This window comes from Tiliqua scincoides, chromosome 2, assembly GCF_035046505.1.
Source record: "Tiliqua scincoides isolate rTilSci1 chromosome 2, rTilSci1.hap2, whole genome shotgun sequence".
In the NCBI taxonomy this organism is placed as follows: Eukaryota; Metazoa; Chordata; class Lepidosauria; order Squamata; family Scincidae; genus Tiliqua; species Tiliqua scincoides.
This window is the reverse complement of record NC_089822.1, coordinates 116,400,818-116,419,745: the sequence shown is the minus strand read 5'-3', so window position 1 is coordinate 116,419,745 and position 18,928 is coordinate 116,400,818. Positions and strand designations below refer to the sequence as shown.

The 18,928-nt window shown below is 47.2% G+C and overlaps 1 protein-coding gene across 1 annotated transcript; it reads right to left on the bottom strand.

Annotated features, from left to right (window-relative positions):
- Positions 1 to 815: 815 nt before the first annotated feature.
- GDI1 (GDP dissociation inhibitor 1) lies at positions 816 to 17,200 on the bottom strand. Its single transcript, XM_066617895.1, has 11 exons — positions 17,129 to 17,200; positions 13,612 to 13,719; positions 11,426 to 11,525; positions 10,222 to 10,356; positions 7,059 to 7,257; positions 6,541 to 6,672; positions 5,728 to 5,827; positions 4,288 to 4,459; positions 3,620 to 3,764; positions 2,499 to 2,553; positions 816 to 2,347 (listed from the first exon to the last, which is right to left on the bottom strand). The coding sequence occupies exons 1-11, from the start codon at positions 17,171 to 17,173 to the stop codon at positions 2,195 to 2,197; spliced, it is 1,344 nt and encodes a 447-aa protein (XP_066473992.1). The 5' UTR covers positions 17,174 to 17,200; the 3' UTR covers positions 816 to 2,194.
- Positions 17,201 to 18,928: the final 1,728 nt, after the last annotated feature.

The following is an 18,928-nucleotide window of genomic DNA, read 5'->3' as shown; positions in this document are numbered from 1 at the left end:
TTGCTTTGACTTTAATGCTTTTATTGCTCGGTATTAAATACTGTTAATAATTGCTCTCCTTGTGAGTTGCCTTGAGTTGACTAAGGGCCCTATCCAATTTTCCAGCACTGTTGTAGCCACAATGCAGCTTCAAGGTAAGGAAACAAATTTTCCCATACTTTAAGAGGGCCTGCTCCACCACAAGATGCAGTGCGTGCCCCACTGGCACAGCTTCACCAGCACTGGAAAATTGGATAGGATTGAGCCCTAGGAAAGCTTTGGTACCACAAAGGAAAGGTAGAAAGTGTGTGGGAAAAGCAAAGTCAAATCTGAAAAGCTAGTTCGGTCCAGATGTCAGGTTAGGTCCCCACATGCCTGCACTGTAGGGCACAGGAGCACAAATGTGAGGGGCTATACAGAATGATCTCTGCACAAATGCTCACTAATCCCTTACCCCAGTCTCACCTCATCCCAATGTTTTACTCCTAGTCCTGCCTTTCCTAAATCCTTAAAAACCTGAAACTCTACAACAGAAATAAATTGTGTATGTATAAGATTGTGACTAGTCTAAGCTATGCAAACTAAGCAAACCCACGATTCACACAGCTGTGGGCTCTATTATATGCTGGTACACCAGCTGTCTTGATTCCTTTCCAGAAGACTGTATATGGAGGCAGATTGTGGTGCTTCTCCAACCTTCATCTTCTGTGTCACAAGAATATTTCAGTTTCTTTCATCTTCTGAGCTTGGCATAGTGCCTCTTCACTTCAAGGAGGGTTCAGTTCCAGGCTTTATGCCTCATCCCTTTTGCAACAATATTAGACAGGAGCCAGAGATAGACTAAGTATTTATTAACTTGAGACAACTGAGCAGCTTTGGGGTGGAGGGAGGTGACCCTCTCATATCCCCCTAGAGTTACAGGCAGATTGTTAACCATAAAGCCAGCTTTGGGATGAAGGAAGCCTCTGACACAAAACAGGCCCCAGGCCTTTCTTGCTCATGCCAAAGTCTGACCTTCACCCAAAACTCATTAGTTCTCAGGAGTGTCAACAAAAGTTCAACCTGCTTCTTTAATAAGTTACAATAAGTTACAGCAGGTGGCAGCAAGTGGAAGGGGACAGAGCCACCACCCTGTCCCTATGTCCAGCACACGAGAGAGACACACATACACACACACACAAATCTTCCCACACTTTAACCTAGAGGAACTAAGAGGGATTGAGGGGACAAAATGGACGCAAGACAAACAGAGAGGCCTGTGGGAATGTGAAGTGGCAAGGTGTGAGGCAGGGGACTGGCTAGTGGGATGTGTGGAAGAGATGGTTTCGAATGGCTCTTCATGCACCCACATCCTCCGACTTAAGTGGCAGCCATTCCAGTATCCTCTCAGTATACAGGAACCAAAGGTTCACAACACGATCAGGATAAACAAGGGTAGGAAAGAGGGCAGAGTGAGAAGTCTGTCAAATGAAGAAGCCAGTTCACAGGGATCAGGTTGTAAAAAGGAAAAATTGTGAGGCACAAAAGAATAGGGGCACAGATGGTGGGGTGAAGAATAAAGTCTGTCCAGCAGGGACTGAGAAAAGGGAGATTGTTCTTGACATAACATCATCACCATTAGAAGGAGAAATGAAGCCAAATTACATATGGCATGCAACTATCTGCTTTCAGTCCCAAATGGCTATTTTTTGCTATCCCCAGGGAAAGTAGCTTTGTGAGAAGATTACCTGGAAAGGAAAAAAATGGTGGGTGTGCTTAATTCTTCCTGTTTTCAGGTGTGCATTTGCCTCACAGAGGGTAAAAGTTGATGCCCAAAAATGCTTTTCCCCAGAGAAGGCAGCTATCAGGGTTCAATGTAATGCAATTGCATGTAATGTACAGTTTTCCCCTAAATCCCTACAGGCACTGGAAGGAGCTTATAAAATGGATCCCTGAAGGATACAGAGTACAGCAACTTTGATACAACTTCAGTCACATGGGAATATCTTCATTTAGGTATTAAGAGTGATGGAGGGAAAGGATTGTGTGTTGGGGGGGGGGAATGAAAATATAACTTCCTCCCTGTGGAAGTTCCAGTTAGAAGGAATCTGGCATTGCTGGATGAGGATTTGAGGGAAGAGCCAGTCTCAGGTGAGGTGTGGGGTAGAGCCAGTCCCTAGCAGGAGTATGGTCCCTTGCATGGGGGAAAACTGGGGAGAGAAGGGAAGGGGAGTGGTCACTGCTCATCTTCGCCAAAGACGTCATTCTGGCGCCGTTTCATGCTTTCAAAATCAAAGGGAGCCCCTGCCATGCGCCAGTAAATGTCTTTGATGTCATCACATGTTGTCTCAAAGTGGGTCGTGGCATCATATGATCGTGAGCAGAATATCTGTAAGGGTGGGTTGGAGAGAAAAACAGACACATGAGATGAGGGAGGTATACCAAAGAACGAGAAGCCACAGTTCTCCCTAGTGTCCACATGAGACCAGACAAATACTGTCCATCCCTGAAACATTCTCAGATGTATTTGGGAGTCTCACCTGACTTTCAGTTCCATCATCAGTAGGTTCATATATGTCACTGATGGCCACAAACCTATAGGGAAGAAGAAACATGTACAAAATGTGCTTTCCTCTTATAGACAGTTGGAAGTAATTTGAGACTTTGTTTCACATGGGGTACACACAGCCTTTTGCCACTTGGTTCTAATCTGACAGGGCGTAGAAAACCTCTCAGGGGTTACCAGTTTTAGCAACCTTTAATGAAGCACAGCTGTGCCCAAGTATTCGCATATGCTTGTTTCACTTTCCTCTCCTTGCCCTCTTTGGGTGTGTATTTTCTACTCTTTTAAGATTGTGAACCTTAGGCAGGGAACACTGGCATTCCTGAAAGGGGGCAAAATGCTACTTTTTTTAGGAACAGGGATGCATGTGCAAAGCACTCATCCCCCTTGTCTCCAGAGCCAGTCATGGCTGTGAAAGCCTTTGCTTTCGCAGCTGCAACTGGCTCTGAAAGTAAAGGGGAAGGAGTACTTTACACAGTAATCCCTGTTCTTAAAAAAACATCATTTTGCCCCCTCGCCAGGAATGCCAGTGGCAGGGAACCATCTTAAGTTATAGCACCTAGTACACTTTAGGGTAGTGGTTCTCAAACTGGTGGGTCACAACTCACCAGCCTGAGAACCCCTGCCCTTTTCCTTTTAAGGGTGGTGGCAGGGGGAAAGCAGTGACATGATCCCCAGGATCATGTCACCGCGGGGGAAGGGGGGCTTTTATTTTTTTTACCTTACTTGCTGTTAGGGTCAGGGAGAGTGAAGGGAGCCCTGCAGAGGGCTTCCTGCAGCTTATAGGATGCTAAACAATCATGACCCACTTCTGGTTTAGTGATCACAACGCAGAAGTTGGTTGTGATTGTTTTTTTAACATTCTACAAGCCACAGGGAGCCCTGTAGAGCATTCCGTGGGGCTCCCGCACCCACAGCAGGTAAGTGTATTTAAAATAACCTCCCTTTCCCTGCCGTGGTGTCACTGCTTTCCATCCCATCCCCACAAAGACTTACCCTGGTTCTCAAACTCCATGACAGTTTGAGAACCAGCGCTTTAGGATAATTGCTATCCTGGAGACTGGTTCTCCTTTCTTCATATGCCCCTACCCCACTCACTTTTGGTCCACAGGTTCAAGCAGTTCGAGGGCTGGCTGCACTTCACTCTCAGGAGATTCTGTCTCCACAGTAGTGCTGGCAATCGCAATGTATTTGCCCTGCGCAGCCACATTGTGGGCAGAGGAGATGATGCAGACATAGATATCTGGTAGGGGAGATAAAAGAAAGAGTTAGCTTGCTCACTGAATATGCCTTTTAACCCATACTCAGCCTCCATATCAGTACACTGTATGTCATCCCACCAGGGAATGCAGAAGAAGCCCAAAGAGCAGAAAATTCTTGTACCTGCTCCCATTTCTGTATGCTCTCAACTGAATCACATCCCCAAGCATCTACACCAGTGGTTCTCAAACTCTCTAGGAGAGTTTGAGAGCCAGTAAGTCTTTGCAGGGGCAGGGGGAGGAGGCAGCGGGGGCAGGGGGAAAGTGGATGCGGAGCTCTGCCATAAGTCGCACCGGGCTCCCCGCACCCCGGGGAGGCTGCAGGAGGCTTGGGTAAGTGCACCCAAGCCCCTGCAGCCCCCTGAGCAGCGCAATCCTGGGGATCATGCTGCTGCCTTTCCCCTCCCCGCCTCTAGGCTGCCCCCGCCCCTTAAGGGGGCAGAGACCAGGGCCCTCAGGCTGGGGCGTTGCGACGCCCCAGTTTGAATAGCACTGATCTACACTCACCAGATTTGCGCCCCACTTGGTTCTGGGGGATGATGATTTGACAAGAGTTGGCATCATTGGTGCCACGGACAGGGTGGCTCAGAATACAGATGACACGCACAACCTTTCCTGCCGGGCGCACTCGGTCTGGCACGTAGCTGGGATCACAGATCAACTGTTTGCAACGTGCCACCTGGAAAAGAGGTGGGAGGGTGGAGAAGTAGGCACTATTAAAATGAATACAGAAGAGATGCAGTTTTTTGCTCCATGAAGTTTGGATCCAGAAACCATATAACTGAGACTTTCTATCTGCTGTGGATATTATATTCACAACATCTGGTATCTCTGTGGTGAGTTTCTCACCTTCCCAGCTATATAACCCACTACAGTATTTGAGTTGGGTCCGTGGCCTTCAGGATTCCTGAAGGAATTAGTGGAATCAAGCACTACCTTAGTGCTACCTTATGTAGCACTGGAATCCTTGAAGAGCCAATAAGATTCAAAATATGTCAAGACATCAGATCATCAGGATTAAACATTACTCTTAACACCTTTGGGACATTCCTTCTTGGGGTGTGAGAGTGCAAGTCAAGTTAGATGGTATAACCCTCTTTGGTCCAGCTCTCAGAAAGGGGCCAGTATGGGTGGATAGTTGAGGGAAAGGTTCATCCTGGAAAGGTACAGCATTGTGCAGAAAGGTGCTAATGCTGAGAAAATGAACTTCTTGCTGGAACAAGGACGGCCAACAATACTAAGATTACTTCCAGTTGGGTTCTTGAACACCTAAGTTTTATGGTACCTTGGGGATGGACAAAGGTTATAAGACATGTGTAGGTTACACCACCCTATATAAGGGGAGCAGGGGTGGAAGAAACTAGGAGCAAGGAGAAATAAAAAGGGAAGTAGAGAACCAAGAAGACCCCACTGTCCTTGGAAACCCTCTTGAGAGAATGTTAATCTCATTGATGAACGAACTGCCTCCTTCCTGCACAAATGCCCAAGGAAGCAGCTTGCAGGAAGGTTTTATCCCCAACTCATGATCCTAGGCCATGCCTAGACTCATGATCCTAGACCATCATGATCCTAGGCCATCCCCATTTAAGCTGCCACAGTATACATGTTAGAACTGATACAATGACTAGAACAAGTGTCACATAGGGAATCTTTTGCTAGGCTGTACCATTTCTGATTGCAGCCAGGGAAGACGTGTGTTTGAGAGTGGGCTGTTCCTATTCCAGCTGCTGTCAGTTTACAGGGCCCAGCAGGATTATCACTAGGGAAAAGATGGTACTAGCATGCTATGATTACATCACCTACACCGCAAGGACAGCACAAAAGTCTTGCAACACAAGTAACTTATTAAAATGAAGTACTTTCTACTATCATTCCTAGGAGCAACTTCTGGAAACGCAACTTTTCTTGAACGTGTACGGAACAAGCATGTCAGCTTCTCATTCTCACCTCTCCTTCCGATTTGACACCAATGACCTTGCCGCCTTCCATGACAATCTCATCTACTGGCTTGTTGAGCATGTAAGTACCTCCGTAGATAGCACTGAGCCTGGGGGCATGAGAATGGCAAAGGGCATTAGAGTATTTTCCATCTCCAACCTCAATTCAGTTAAAAAGGCAGGGCTATTTTGCCAATCCAAAGCACATCCTTCCCCTGCTCCCACAGCTTTCATGTGTTTCCTATCAGGTATCTCCCCCCCCCCGCCCCAAATACTAGAGCTGCCTGTCTTTCCATGATTTGCTATTACCTATAATTTAGATTCTCAAAAGAGTCTTGATCTACAAGTTTTTGGGGTTTTTTTCAGTATCCAGTTCATATGCTAATGGAGGCACACAGACAAAATGTAAGAAAGCATTCAAGGCCTAGACTGACTATGCTCCTCAGGGGTATTTGTTCATCCACTCACAGCACAATTCACTTATTAGCACTTATTCAAGCCCCTTCCCTCACCACAAAACCACAGCTTGCCACTACTGATCTTTGCCAGCAACAGTTATAAAAATGAAAATTCTGCAAAGCCATAACTGCTGAGTTCAGAATAAAGCACACACAATTATGCAGTGAGTGCAGATAAACGATTTGGGCAACTCATTTACAGATCAATATTTGTGTTTTGTGTGAGAACTTGGGGGCGGGGCATAGAGAAGAGACATCAACTCTGATAACAACCAGGATCAATCTGATCCTGCTGATTCCAGTATGAGAGGTGGATCAAAAGCATGAGTTGCCCTATACTTCTCATGTCCTATGAGATAAAGTACCTGGCAAAGCCCTGAGGGAGCTCACCCAGACCATAAAGCGGGTATAGGTAAGGGCTCTTGCCATAGCGGGCCAGGGATTCACTGTATAGTTTGATGCGATTGATGGTCTCCAAGCAGGGCTGATCCAAGTAACTGTGGAAAGATGGAAAAACATGCTCAGTCCTACCCTATAGAATTAGCAGGTAAGGGCAGAAAGGGCAAAAGGGACTTACTAGGGGGGCTAACCATGGCTGTCAAGCTCGTTTGAGGTGGCCAATGAGCCACTGTGTTAGAAAAATATTATATGGATTTCCTTGGGAGAGAAGGGAGAAGAGACTGCCAAAGAACAGGAGCCACTTTTTGAAGGGATACCAGGTAACCTTTGAGGTCACCTGTTCCCCCAACAACAGGAAACTGCTGGAAGAGCAGAGAGGGGCACAGTGCAATTGCCTAATAAGGAATGAGAGGCATAGAGGGAGCTGGGGGGGGTCACAGTGTCACCAAGGCCAGAGGCCAAAGAGGGGGTTCCAGCCACTCACTCATCAGTGCGATAGAGCGCCAGTGCATGACCTGTAAAGTCAATTACATCCTGCCCCAGGTCAAAGCGTCGATAGACCTCACGCATGGTGGTGCCATGAGGATCCACCCCTTCCAATGTCTTCGGGTCATTCTCATCAAAGTTTGCCACAAACACCAAGAATTTGCGGAAGCGCCGCTTTTCAAACATGCCCATGAGATCTGAAGGAGAATAGGGAAGAAAGGTGATTGGGGGAGGGAGGCACAGCATCAAAATCACACTGAGTGTCAGTGCCTCCTATTCCAACAGAGCACACACATTGTAATCTAAAACATTTTGCATACATATGTGTAGCGCTGGGTACATACCAGGTGAGCATGCCCCAGGCCAGGCTCATTTTGATTGTGCTCAGGCTGAATATCAAGTCCCATAGGCCTCTGAGTAAAAAGACCAACTCTGACTCATTGGAGTAACACTCACTTGTTGGTGGTCAAAAAGCCTCTGGAAAATTCCACATCAGACAACCCCTACTTGGCCATCCTGTTCAGACCCAAAAACAATGCCTCATCCTGGGAGCTTCCTGGCTCTGAGATAAGCAGGACCATTTGTGGTCACAAAATATGCACCTTTAGCCATGACTTTACTCACCAACATCACTGATAATTCAATCACAGACCTTATGCTAAATCACAACACATGCCTCCAGAGCAACTGAGAAGTTCTAGTTGTACCCTTCCCAGAGTGCAATACAACAGGAAACAGCAGTCTGAGAATGAGCAATAGGAAAACCATCAAGAAGGATGGTTCAGGATGACCTCATCCCACAACAAATCCTATGTTGGTATATGGCAGAGATTCCTATGAAACATCTGGTCAAAGGCCGTGTCCCCTACTGTGCACCCTCTCCTTCCACCTAACATCGAGAAAATTATCCACTGATGCTATGTCAAGCGGCCCCCCCCCCTTTTCAACAACCCTGCTGGGTTCACTTACCAAACCCTGTTTTTGGAACTGTGTTCTTAAACCAGGAGCTTGATGCATCTCGACTAACTATCCCTGTGACTCCTGCATCAACCCAAGCCTCAACAAAACCATTTCAGCATAAATGGATGCTGGCTATGAATCCTGCTTCTGTATCAAGTTGATAATGTGTTCAGCATTTCTATCCCCCCTCCTTTGTTGGGTAAAAATTTCTGGTTTGTCTTTTACCAATAAGGGTGGAAGCCTGGAGATTACTCCCAGGCCTTCATTTCAGTCTGATACCCTTGCAGTTACCCATAGTCCACTCTAGGTCAGTGATTCCCAGACAGTGGATTGTAATCCACCAGAGGGTCACAACCTGATTGTTAGTGGGTCATGAAACTGACAAGCTGACAGCTAATGCAGAAAATGTACTGAGCACTATGGAAAGTGGAACTGAACCACATATGCACATTTACTCATGAGTAGGCAGACGTGCCTCACTTCACTTCAAAGAAAAGGTCGAGAGGATCCCAACACCACCTATCCCAATCCGATGAATGCAAGCCTCCAAAACACACTTGAGAAGGACATTCCCCCCCAAATTGACAAGGAAAATGTTTTGAGCTGTATGGACAGCAAAACTGAGCCACGTGTACATTCTTACTTGTGATGAGGCAAACATGCCTTGGCTCCTATCGAAAGCCAGGTGAAGGGAAACATAAGGCCACCAGAATGGTCCTAATCTGATAATGTAAAGCTCAAATGCTCCAGAAGACGACCCTCATAGTAAAAAATGGATAAAAACCTGAAGCTTAAATAGCTGGTAAAGTGAAAGGTTTTTTAAGTCTCAAAGCTAGGTGGGTCTTGATAGAGTGTCATTTTAAAAAGTGGGTCTTGGTGTGAAATCATTTGGGAACCACTGGGCTAGGCATACTCCTGTCTCAAAAAAAGCCATTTCTTCAAAGACTGAAGGACAGGAAGTGTCCTTGCATAAGAGGAACTGCCTCCATGAGTGCCTGCACTGCCAGTTAAAAACCACCAAATGGTTAAAAACCACCACCAAAACAGACAAGCTCTCCTGCCACAATGAGTGAAGTGCTTTAAGGGGCTCACTCCTGACCTGCAGCCACTGTTCCAGGATATGAACTCGGACCAAAATCACAATCCACCCACAGCTGGAATGTTTGGCCATTCTAGTTTCTTTCCCCTCTCTCCTTCCCAACACTGCACAAAACCCAATTCCCTATCTCCTGGTCCCTTTGAGTAATCTCCTATTTCTCTAACACAACAATGTCTCTCCATTCATGTCCCATTCCCCTTCCTTCATATTTGCATGCCTACAAGTCCCTCCTCTGTGTGTGGCATATTTTCCACCCCCTCTTATTATCCCAATAAACTATATAACATTGCACCCTTATCTTTGTCTCTTTCATCCTTATTAAATACTAATCCACTGAAGCATGTCATGAACCAATGCACCCAAGTCTCAGCACATGCATCCAAAACCCTTGTGCACATGTATCACACCTTTTTCAGATCACATCCACTAAAAACATGTTTTACTTGCAGAAGGCACAATCCCTGGTGTTATCAGTTAAACAGATCTCAGGTAATAAGGTGGCAAGCGACCCAAGGCTGAGATGGACCACTAGTCTTAACACAGTTTGAGGCAGCTTTGGATGTACAAGTGCAGCATTAAAAGGGGAGAATGGGAGACATAGTTTCTTTCAAGTATAAGTTACTGGAAATCAAAGAGTTGACTTTGGGCTTGGGAATCTGACAAAGGTAGCATCAAGTCACTCTTTGGACATGGGCCCCTACAAGGGTTTTTTCTTTACTCAAAAAGCAAGTCTTTTCAGGTGTAAGAGTAAACTGTGCTTCCAATTTTAATTCACACAAACACACGCACAAAAGGATATGCCTTGGCTATCAAGAAACACTGCCCCAGGATGACCTTGCTAATACCACTATTATGGAACAATTTACTTGGTGTATATGGGTATTGGTTGTACTCTTATAGCTATTTTACTCAGCAAGTTCTGTCAGTTACCTCAAAGTCATGTTTTTGGACTGTAAAAGTAGGAATCAAATGGTCAGAGAATATAAAAAACCACAACACATACAAATAAAATAAATTAAACCAAATATGAGTATGAAGGCTGCTGTGAGTCAGACACTGTACAATTTTGCGCTGGCAGTATGTTAAATGAAGATCTACTTACTGGATGCTAGAGCCTCTGTCTCTGTTGATGGCACCTTGTAGATTTTTCCCGCCTTATAGACAAAGCTACCTTCCACCACTTTGAAATCTAGATAGCGTGTTACTTCTGTATACAGCAACATTTTCACCAGCTGGCCTGTGTGGGAGAAGACAAGCCCCATTTCTGACACTAAGTTTTTTGTTTCTTTTCAGGTCTTTTAAAAGTATGCTTTAGCCCAACACTGTCTTTATGCTGCTATTTTAACTCCTGCTTTGATGAGGGCGGGGGGTATTGCAACTGTTTTTTACATGTTATATGCCATCATGGTAAAAAAGAAGTTTGCGATACAAAGTATAAATACATAATGCATAAATTTAGGCCCCTGGAGCTCTATGTAGTTCCCAAACTCTCAAGTTACACACAGTGCAAGGTTTTATAGGAAGCTGTAATTGTGAGGTGATCACCTTGCCAGGAATATGCTCCTGGAAGGTACAAACAAGCTGTAGTGTGAGGAAGGGTGCTTAAAGAACTGCAGAAGATCACATCTTGATCATCAGAATCAGTCAGTAACCTGTATTATATCGACCAAGTACATCTTATAGTACTATCAATAGTATATCTTATGGTACAATTACACAAGCCTGTCCTATATTGCTGTCATTTGCTTTTCTACAATATCCTTCCTTTAGCTCATTCTCTAGCTCTGCTGTTTTCAAACTCTCCAGGAGTTTGAAACCCGCAGTAAGTCTTTGCGGGGGCGGGGAGGGGGAGGCAGCAGGGGCAGGGGGAAGGCAGCGACACAATCCCCAGGATCGTGTCGCCCAGGGGGCTGCAGGGACTGGGATGCACTCACCAGTCTCTGTAGCAGCCGTCCCTGTGTGCAAGGAGCCCTGCGCAAGCGCCTGCAGGGTGCCCCAGGTCAGGGAAAGGGAGAGTGGAGCAATCTGCTCTGCCTTTAAGTGCGATTGCCCCACTCTCCCTTTCCCTGACCTGGGGAGCCCTGCAGGCACTCCCACAGGGCTCCCTGCACACAGGGACGGCTGCCTTCCCCCTGTCTCCTGGCTGTCCCTGCCCCTTAAGGGGGCAGAGGCCAGGACCCACAGGCTGGGGCGTTGCGACGCCCCAGTTTGAATACCACTGCTCTAGCTCATCCTCAGTCTTCCTTCAGGAAAATTGATTTAATCACTGCCTAGTGGACCATGAGACCAAACCCAGCTTGACTCACCATTGGCCATGAGAAATTTGGGGATGAGATCAACATTCCAGTCCCGGCCACGTCCCATGGATTCAGAGGGACCATCAGCAATTTCAAAGCGCTTGTACAGCTGGCAATTGAAGAACATAAGAGTACCACACATGATCAAATGGAACATTTCAATTCAAATCAACATAACACAACACAACCTCTCAGCACTACCCATATACAGGAGAAGAATTTCTCTCAGCTACATCAGTCTAGAAAAGATCATTACCTTTCTCAGGAAAGTTCAAGAGCACAAATGCATCTCAGAATGACGCTCTCTCTGCCATGGGCAGCAGAACCTCATCACCACAAATTTGTTGTATTGTACCTATTACCAACATCTTCCCTAAGTCCCTAGTATGGGAACCATAAGAACTATTTATTTAGCACTGATACAAGGGAATTACAGCCAAAACTGAAGCACCAACATTCATTTAACCTTTTTGTGCGTTATCACTACTATTAAGATAATACTATTAAGATAATCACTACTATTATATAATACTCAGTATTATACAGGCTGAGTCTCGTTATTCGCAGAAGTTCCATTCCCAGAATTTTTTGATGGCAAAAATTGCACGAAAGCAAATGCATTTAAAAAACAATGTCCTTTTGCTCAGTGATTTAAAAACAGCCTTGCTGACCTTTTGTAACGCACACAGAGGCAATCTGTCTCTCTCCAGGCACTTAGAAAGGCTTCACTCTGAGGCAGTGACCCCTCCCTTCCCTGTGAGCCCAGCACAGGTAAAGAATGGAGGAGGTGATAATGACTTGCAGTCTTTCATATATTAAGGGGGAAGGGAGCGGACGCTTGCCTGGGAGTGAAGCTGTTCTAAGTGCCTGGAGAGAGAATGATTGATGGATTGTCTAGCGGCTGCCCTCTCCCCCATTAAGGAGATTATTGTTAAATGTCTTTTTTCCTTTGATTTAAAGGGCCCTCCTCATCGCATTGAGATAAAACCGCAGGAGAAAAATCCATGGATAATTAGATTATATCTGTACAGTACATTTCTGCTTTTCAATAACAAAAATGCACAAAGTGGTTCACATAACAAAATAAATAAATGATTCCCTGTGCCAAAAACACTCAACATCTAAAAAGATGCAGAACTCACCCTAGCAAACAGCCACTAAAAATACACACATAAAATACGCTTGCTGGAATGGACTGTTCCTGGCCCCCCCCCCCCAACCAAATGCAGTGCTTTCAAGGTGGCTGTCTGCAGGGCATGTTAGGTGCAGGACAGGGATTTTACTGGAAAGAGGACCCTAAGCAATAGAAAACCTTGATCAGAAAAACACTATAGCATTTATAAGTGCTTTTTCTTTTTTAGTGTTCAGAGAACTTCTCATACATTATTTCAGTGATCCTTACAACAATCCTGCAAGGTAAATCAGTATAATTATCCACATATTACTGGTGGCAGCGGGGGGGGGGGGAGAATCACTGAAAGAGTCTATGGCAACCTATTGAGATCATGACTAAGAAGATATTTGAACTGAAAATTTCCTTTTTAGTGATCCAAATTTATTACATAAGAACCACCAAAACAGCAACCAAAGCAAAAGAAGAAACAAATGCAAAACAAATAGACAACAAAAACAAAACTACCAAATTACAAAATATAACACAAAACAATGTATAACTCAATATTTCTATTAAATCATCTCTTCTTCTCAGTCTCCAAATCCACAGGTATATAATTCATTATTATCCAAGCCCTGCAGAAAAACCACAAAAGGCTTCAACTTAGTCAAAAATAAATCTATTATCTTTTTCTTTTATTAAAGACGTTAATTTTGCCATCTCTACTAGCTCCAACATCTTCATCAGCCAATCTTCTACTGGAGGCGTACTGCAGCACTTCCACTTCTGTGCATACAGTAATCTTGCAGCCACTATCATGTACAAAAATAAAGTACCATTATCTTCTTTCCAATTGATTTTCCATCAGACCCAACAAGAATGTCTCTGGTTTCAGCTGTATATTAGTCTTTAAAACTTTCTGAATTTTGAGAATGAATTTGTATTCAAATTTTTCACTACATGTGGTAGAATGGAGAATTTTCCAATGTACAGTTCATGCGCTTTGCTATCACAGCATTACCACTCCTAAATCTACTTCCAATATATGCAACAGACACACAAAATACCCTGATCCTTTTACCTCTTCCAGGGGGGTAATTGATGAACTCTCACCCCCGTAGTATGGATTCCGGTCCATGTGCAAGACCTTCTTGCCGTTCACAGACATAATGCCTGAAAGGATACATTCCTAGGACAGAAAATGGATACAATTATAGCTTCTCCAGATGGTAAGTTCAAAGTGTGTGCATTGTAATCTCTCTTAGCACAGACCTAGAGGTCCTAAATTAGCAGCAACTGCATGATGTTGAGTACACCCAACAACTGGTAGGAGGAAGGGGGGTTTCTGTTGTTGTTTTTATCCACCACAGGCCACTGTGTGCTTCCTAAACAGGAGAAGGTGAGTTCTCAGTTACAAAGAAGGCTTGAGATTAATCTTCAAGGAAATCTGAAGAAGGTCCTTATCTGTTCTCACACAAAACAAGAATCTTCAAACTCTGCCTTGGACGAGCTATAGAGTTAAGGTGCAACTAAAGAACTTCTTGGCCTTGGCATAAGATCAGAAACTAACCAGTCTCAACACAGCCTGGAAAAGAGACTGTTTTTTTAATTTTGCAGTTTGCAGCTGAAGACTCAAGACAAAGCCTGAAAACTGGCTGCAGGTGGATGGATGGGTGTGTAAGCACACGCAAGAAGGAAGCTCACAAAGATCTTTACGTTCTGAAACTCAAAGCCTATCTTATGTTCTCGAAGCTGCTCCCTCTAGGCTGCATCCCATGCCTTTTTGGCATCATGTGGAAAATGCCCTTGTCGGTTCCACCAGACCTCTAGGGAAGAGCAAGCTAACATCTGCACTGCTCTCATGATCCATGCATAATTTTGCTCAGCTGAAATTATTCTGGTTAAAATGTCATGGTTTTCCCCAATACATATGCTGTTAACATCTAACATGCTGACAATGAAGGAGACGGCAACTCGCTTGCCACAAGAGAGTGAATACTTTATATAGGGTAACAATTTTCAACCTCTGCGCTGTGGCACACTGCTGTGCCATGAATGGATTTAGAAGGAGTGTCAATATTAGTAGGGCCAATAGGGGATATAAGCCCCTGACCAGCAGCGCAGTGAACTTTGTCAATTGTCAAAAAACTGATGGTGTACACTGACAATTTTAGCACCTTCTCAGATCGATGCAAGATAAAAAAAGGTTGAAAATTGCTGATCTATGGCAGTGATTCCCAAAACTCTTAGCACTGAGACCCACCTTTTAAAATGACATTCTGTTGGGACCCAACTAGCTTTACGACACTAAAAAATGTTTTATTTTACCAGCTGCTCAAACCTCTGTTTTTATCATTTTTACTATGGGGGGGAACAGCCTTCTGGAGCATCTGTTGAGCTCCACAGTCATAGGATCTGAAGGCCATTCTAGTAGCCTTGCGTTCCCCTTCACCTAGCCTTCAAGAAGAGCTGAAGCATGTTTGCCTTCTCATGACTAAACATGCCGCTCAGTTTTGCTTTCCATAGGGCTTAATACATTTCCTTTGTCAGCTTGGGCAGGGGGGAAACTTTCTTCTCAAGAGTCTGTTGGGGCCTGCATTCACTGGATTGGGACCATTCTTGTGGCATTGTCTTCTTCTCAGCCAGCAATGAAATGGACTGAGACACAGTTGCCGTTTTGGTTTCCATAGGATTCAATACATTTTCTTTGTCAGCAATCAGCTTGTTAGTTTCACGACCCACCAAAATTTGGGTTGCAACCCATTGGTGGGTCCCAAACCACAGTTTGGGAACCACTGATCCAGGGGATATCTGTTTAGAGTCATCCAAGAATAACTGGATTTTGAATAGGAGGTTGGGGGAGAGTTAATCTGCAGGGGCAGAGGAAGGTTCATGACTTTTCTTGCTATCAAGCAAGATTCTGCTCCATGACAAATGGATGGGTTCCAGAGACTTGAAAAGCTCATTTTCCTTGAGCAACAACAGTGCTACAGGACAGGAGACAGAAAGGAAGAAATCAGGAAGAGATACAAGGGATGAGAAGAAATTCCATGCCAACATTCTCCCCAATTACTAGGGGTACAAAGCATAGTACATACAGTATTCAGTTGAGGAATGAGGAATGTAGCAGGCAAGGAAAGCAGACTTTGAACAGATATCAAGTTGAGCTCTGACACCCCTGGAGAGAAAGGACCCTTAAGCAGGCAAGGTCTTCAAGAGTGTAAAATACAGGAGATGCAAAATGATACACACCTCCATAATGCAAAAAAACCATCTGTTGGGGAAAGAAAAAGGTGACCTTATATTAGTTTCCAAAATGGGAAACAACAACCTGCAACAATGAAAGCCAAAATATTGGGAACTGCTAAGTATTCCCTTGCCTGCTAATCAAAGAGCAGTGAACAGGATCGCCTTTGCAAGTTAAATCCAGTTCTGCCCAATGTCACAAAAAACACAAAGTTAAATTAATAGAGAGATAAGATACAAGGGTGCTAAAGGAAGAAATAAGGCTTGTAAGAAACAGAAGAGTCTTGACATAATGGGATTGCTAAGGAAAAACAATATGCCTTTCCTAGTCCGCAAGGATTTGCACAGGGAGATGCAAACGACGTATGTTACCTCCCAAGAAAAACAGAAGAAGCATATATTATGTTGGTGAAGGATTTTATATAACACTACAAAAGTTCAGAGCAGGAAAAAAGGGGGACTGTATTGAACAGTGGATTCAAGAAATGAAGACAGTGCACACAGTTTCAGCCTGCAAGAAAAGAAACACACTATGACATCTGCACCAGATGGAGGGGTGTTCAGGACATGGCAAAGCATACTTTGGGCTACGGACCCCACAAACTTGGACGCTGATGAGGTTCACCTTGGGACTGCGGGATTTAAGAGCAAAAGGTTAAATTGCTGCATTGGGAGGCTGTGGACTGCAGGGCTGCAATTGCCACTTCCTTCCCTGACTGGGGCGTCAAGGCTGCTAAGCGATCCGAACAAGACTCAGCCTAGTCAGCTTTGGTCCCTTCAAGCAGCTTCATTTGCAGAAACTGGCAAAAGAAACTTTCGATGCATGAAGACAGGCGGGCCAGTCTGCAACGCTTGTTATTTTGCTGGCAGTGCAAAGGAGGCAGTGCAAAGGAGGCAGTGGCATCGCAGGCACCGTGCAGCAGAATTCATGCAGCTGGGGCCCAGCATCTGCTCACAGCCAGCCAGCCAGCCGCGGTCTGTGGAAGAGGCTGCACCGGGCCAAGACGCACCGCCGCGCAGCGGCTGCAACAGCGAGGAGACAGGGATCGGGCTGCGTGCCTGGGAAGGACAGCCGCGGTTCAGGACGGAGGCTCGGCCGACACGGAGCCGCGGAAACCAAGGAAACGAGGGCGCTCAGCACAGAGCTGCTGCTCCGGAGAAGCGCTGCTGCAGCCACGGAGAAACAAGAGCGCTGGCGGAGGATGCCGAGAACTGCCCGAGGGCGATGCGGCCCCGCCCGGGCGTGATGGGGATGCCGGGGATGCAGGAGGTGGGAGCAGAACGGAGCGCGGCTGCTCGCGCGCCAAGAGAGCGGGGGGGGGACAGGTGCGGGGGGGAGCGGGAGCACTCACGGTCAGGCCGGTGCCCAGCACTATCACGTCGTAGGCCTCGTCCATGGTGCCGGCTGCGGAGCCACCTCCCCCCTCCCGCAGCAGAGCCAAGATGGGGACGCACTACCAGCGCCGGGCCAGATCCCTCCGCCGGAAACGAGTCCCGGCACGGAGATTTCTCCGCTCGCGGGAACCGCCCCGTCCATATCGCCTTCCCTTTGCCAGAGATGCCGGGGGGGGGGGGCTAGTAATTCTTCTTGTCTATACGGCTGGTCCTTGGGCGCGGAAGGAGAGAGGAGCGAAATGAGTTCCGGCTCAGCGCCTTTCCATCACCTGAGGGAAGGGGTGGTCTCCGATTCCTACACCCCCTCCCCTCGCCACGACCATAGCACTGGCAGATCCTTCTGCCAGAAAAAGGAATCCATGCTTTTTAGCGGGGGAAAGGCTGAGGGATGCTTTTCCGCCCCCCGTTGACTGCGGGCCGTCTACGGGGAGCGGCGGCGCGGCCTGTTCTCCGCCCAGCGACGCCCCCAATTGCAGCAGGTGCCTTCAAAGCACATTTTCGATCAGGTCTGGGGCAGATACCTCCGCCAGGAAAAATAGGCCTATTTCGTGCGCCTCCTAAATTCTCTCTCGGCGTTGCAGCCTGCGGAAGAAGCCCACAGAGCTTAGTGGCGGTAGCGTAGCTGGAGGGGGGCGGACAAGCGGCTCCTCCCTTCGGAGCCGCTCCGTACGGCACCGTTTTGCTCCCCCCGCCGGGAGTGGCTCCGAAGGGAGGGGCCGCCCGCCTCGCTGCCACCCCTGCAGCTACGCCACCGCTCAGTGGGACTTCTTCCTGCGTGAGCAGCCGCAGGCGCCCCCACCCGCTCGAGCGCCTCAGCGAGCGGTGCGGGGAACTGTCGTTTGCCCGGCTGAGGCCCAGCGCAGGTGGCGCTCCCTGCTCTCTCCGCGTGCAGGAGGCGGCGTTGCCCCTGGCAACGAGGGCCCGAGAGAAGCTCGCGCTGGAAGGAGCTCGCGCTTCAGCCACCGAGGCCCTCCGCCCCAGCAGGGACGCGGGGGGCTGTCAGTGCTGGGAAGGAAGGACCGGCACGGCGGGCTTCAGTTGCCTTGAAATGACTGCTGCAGCTGCAGACGTCGCAGGGGACGAAGCTCCGTCCACCTGCCTCCTGAACCCTCTGCAGTAAGCGCCCCTCCCCGCCACTGCTCATCCCTCCGTGCTTTGTTCTGCAGCAGCGGTGCGCAGCCTCTCCGCCTCAATTGCCAGGGTGCGCAAGTGGTCGAGGCGCACTGCCGCTGCTGGGCTCGCATCCCCACCGGCCCCGCTCGCAAGCGACCCTCCCCACACTGCCAGCACACCTAAGCAGGAAGACCAAGGGGGCCGAAGCCGCGCTCCGCTTTCTCTTTCCCAAGCAGGCCTCCTGCAAAGCCCACCGCTCTTTTGGAACGTCGAAACGCGTTAGGTAGGCTTCAGGCGGGCCGCAAACTGAACCCGCATGTCAACGTTTTTAGGATCGGCAGCACTAAAGGGGGTGAGAACGGGCAGCTTCATCCCCTCCTAGATCTGAGCAAAATTTTAGAAGCCCGCATTTTCTCCAATGGAACAGAGCAGGTGTGCCCAAGCCCTGGCCTGGGGGCTGCTTGCGGCCCTGGGGAGCCCCCAGGCTCCAGTGAGCCTCTGCAGACTTGCTGGAGCCCCTGCTGGCCTGACAAAACTGCTCTCGCCTGAGGGCAACTGTTCGACCACTGGAGGGCTTCCTCCACCGCTTGCTGTTTCAGGTCTGTGAACCAGCAGCAGCTGCAAAGGAAAAGCAGACCTTGCTT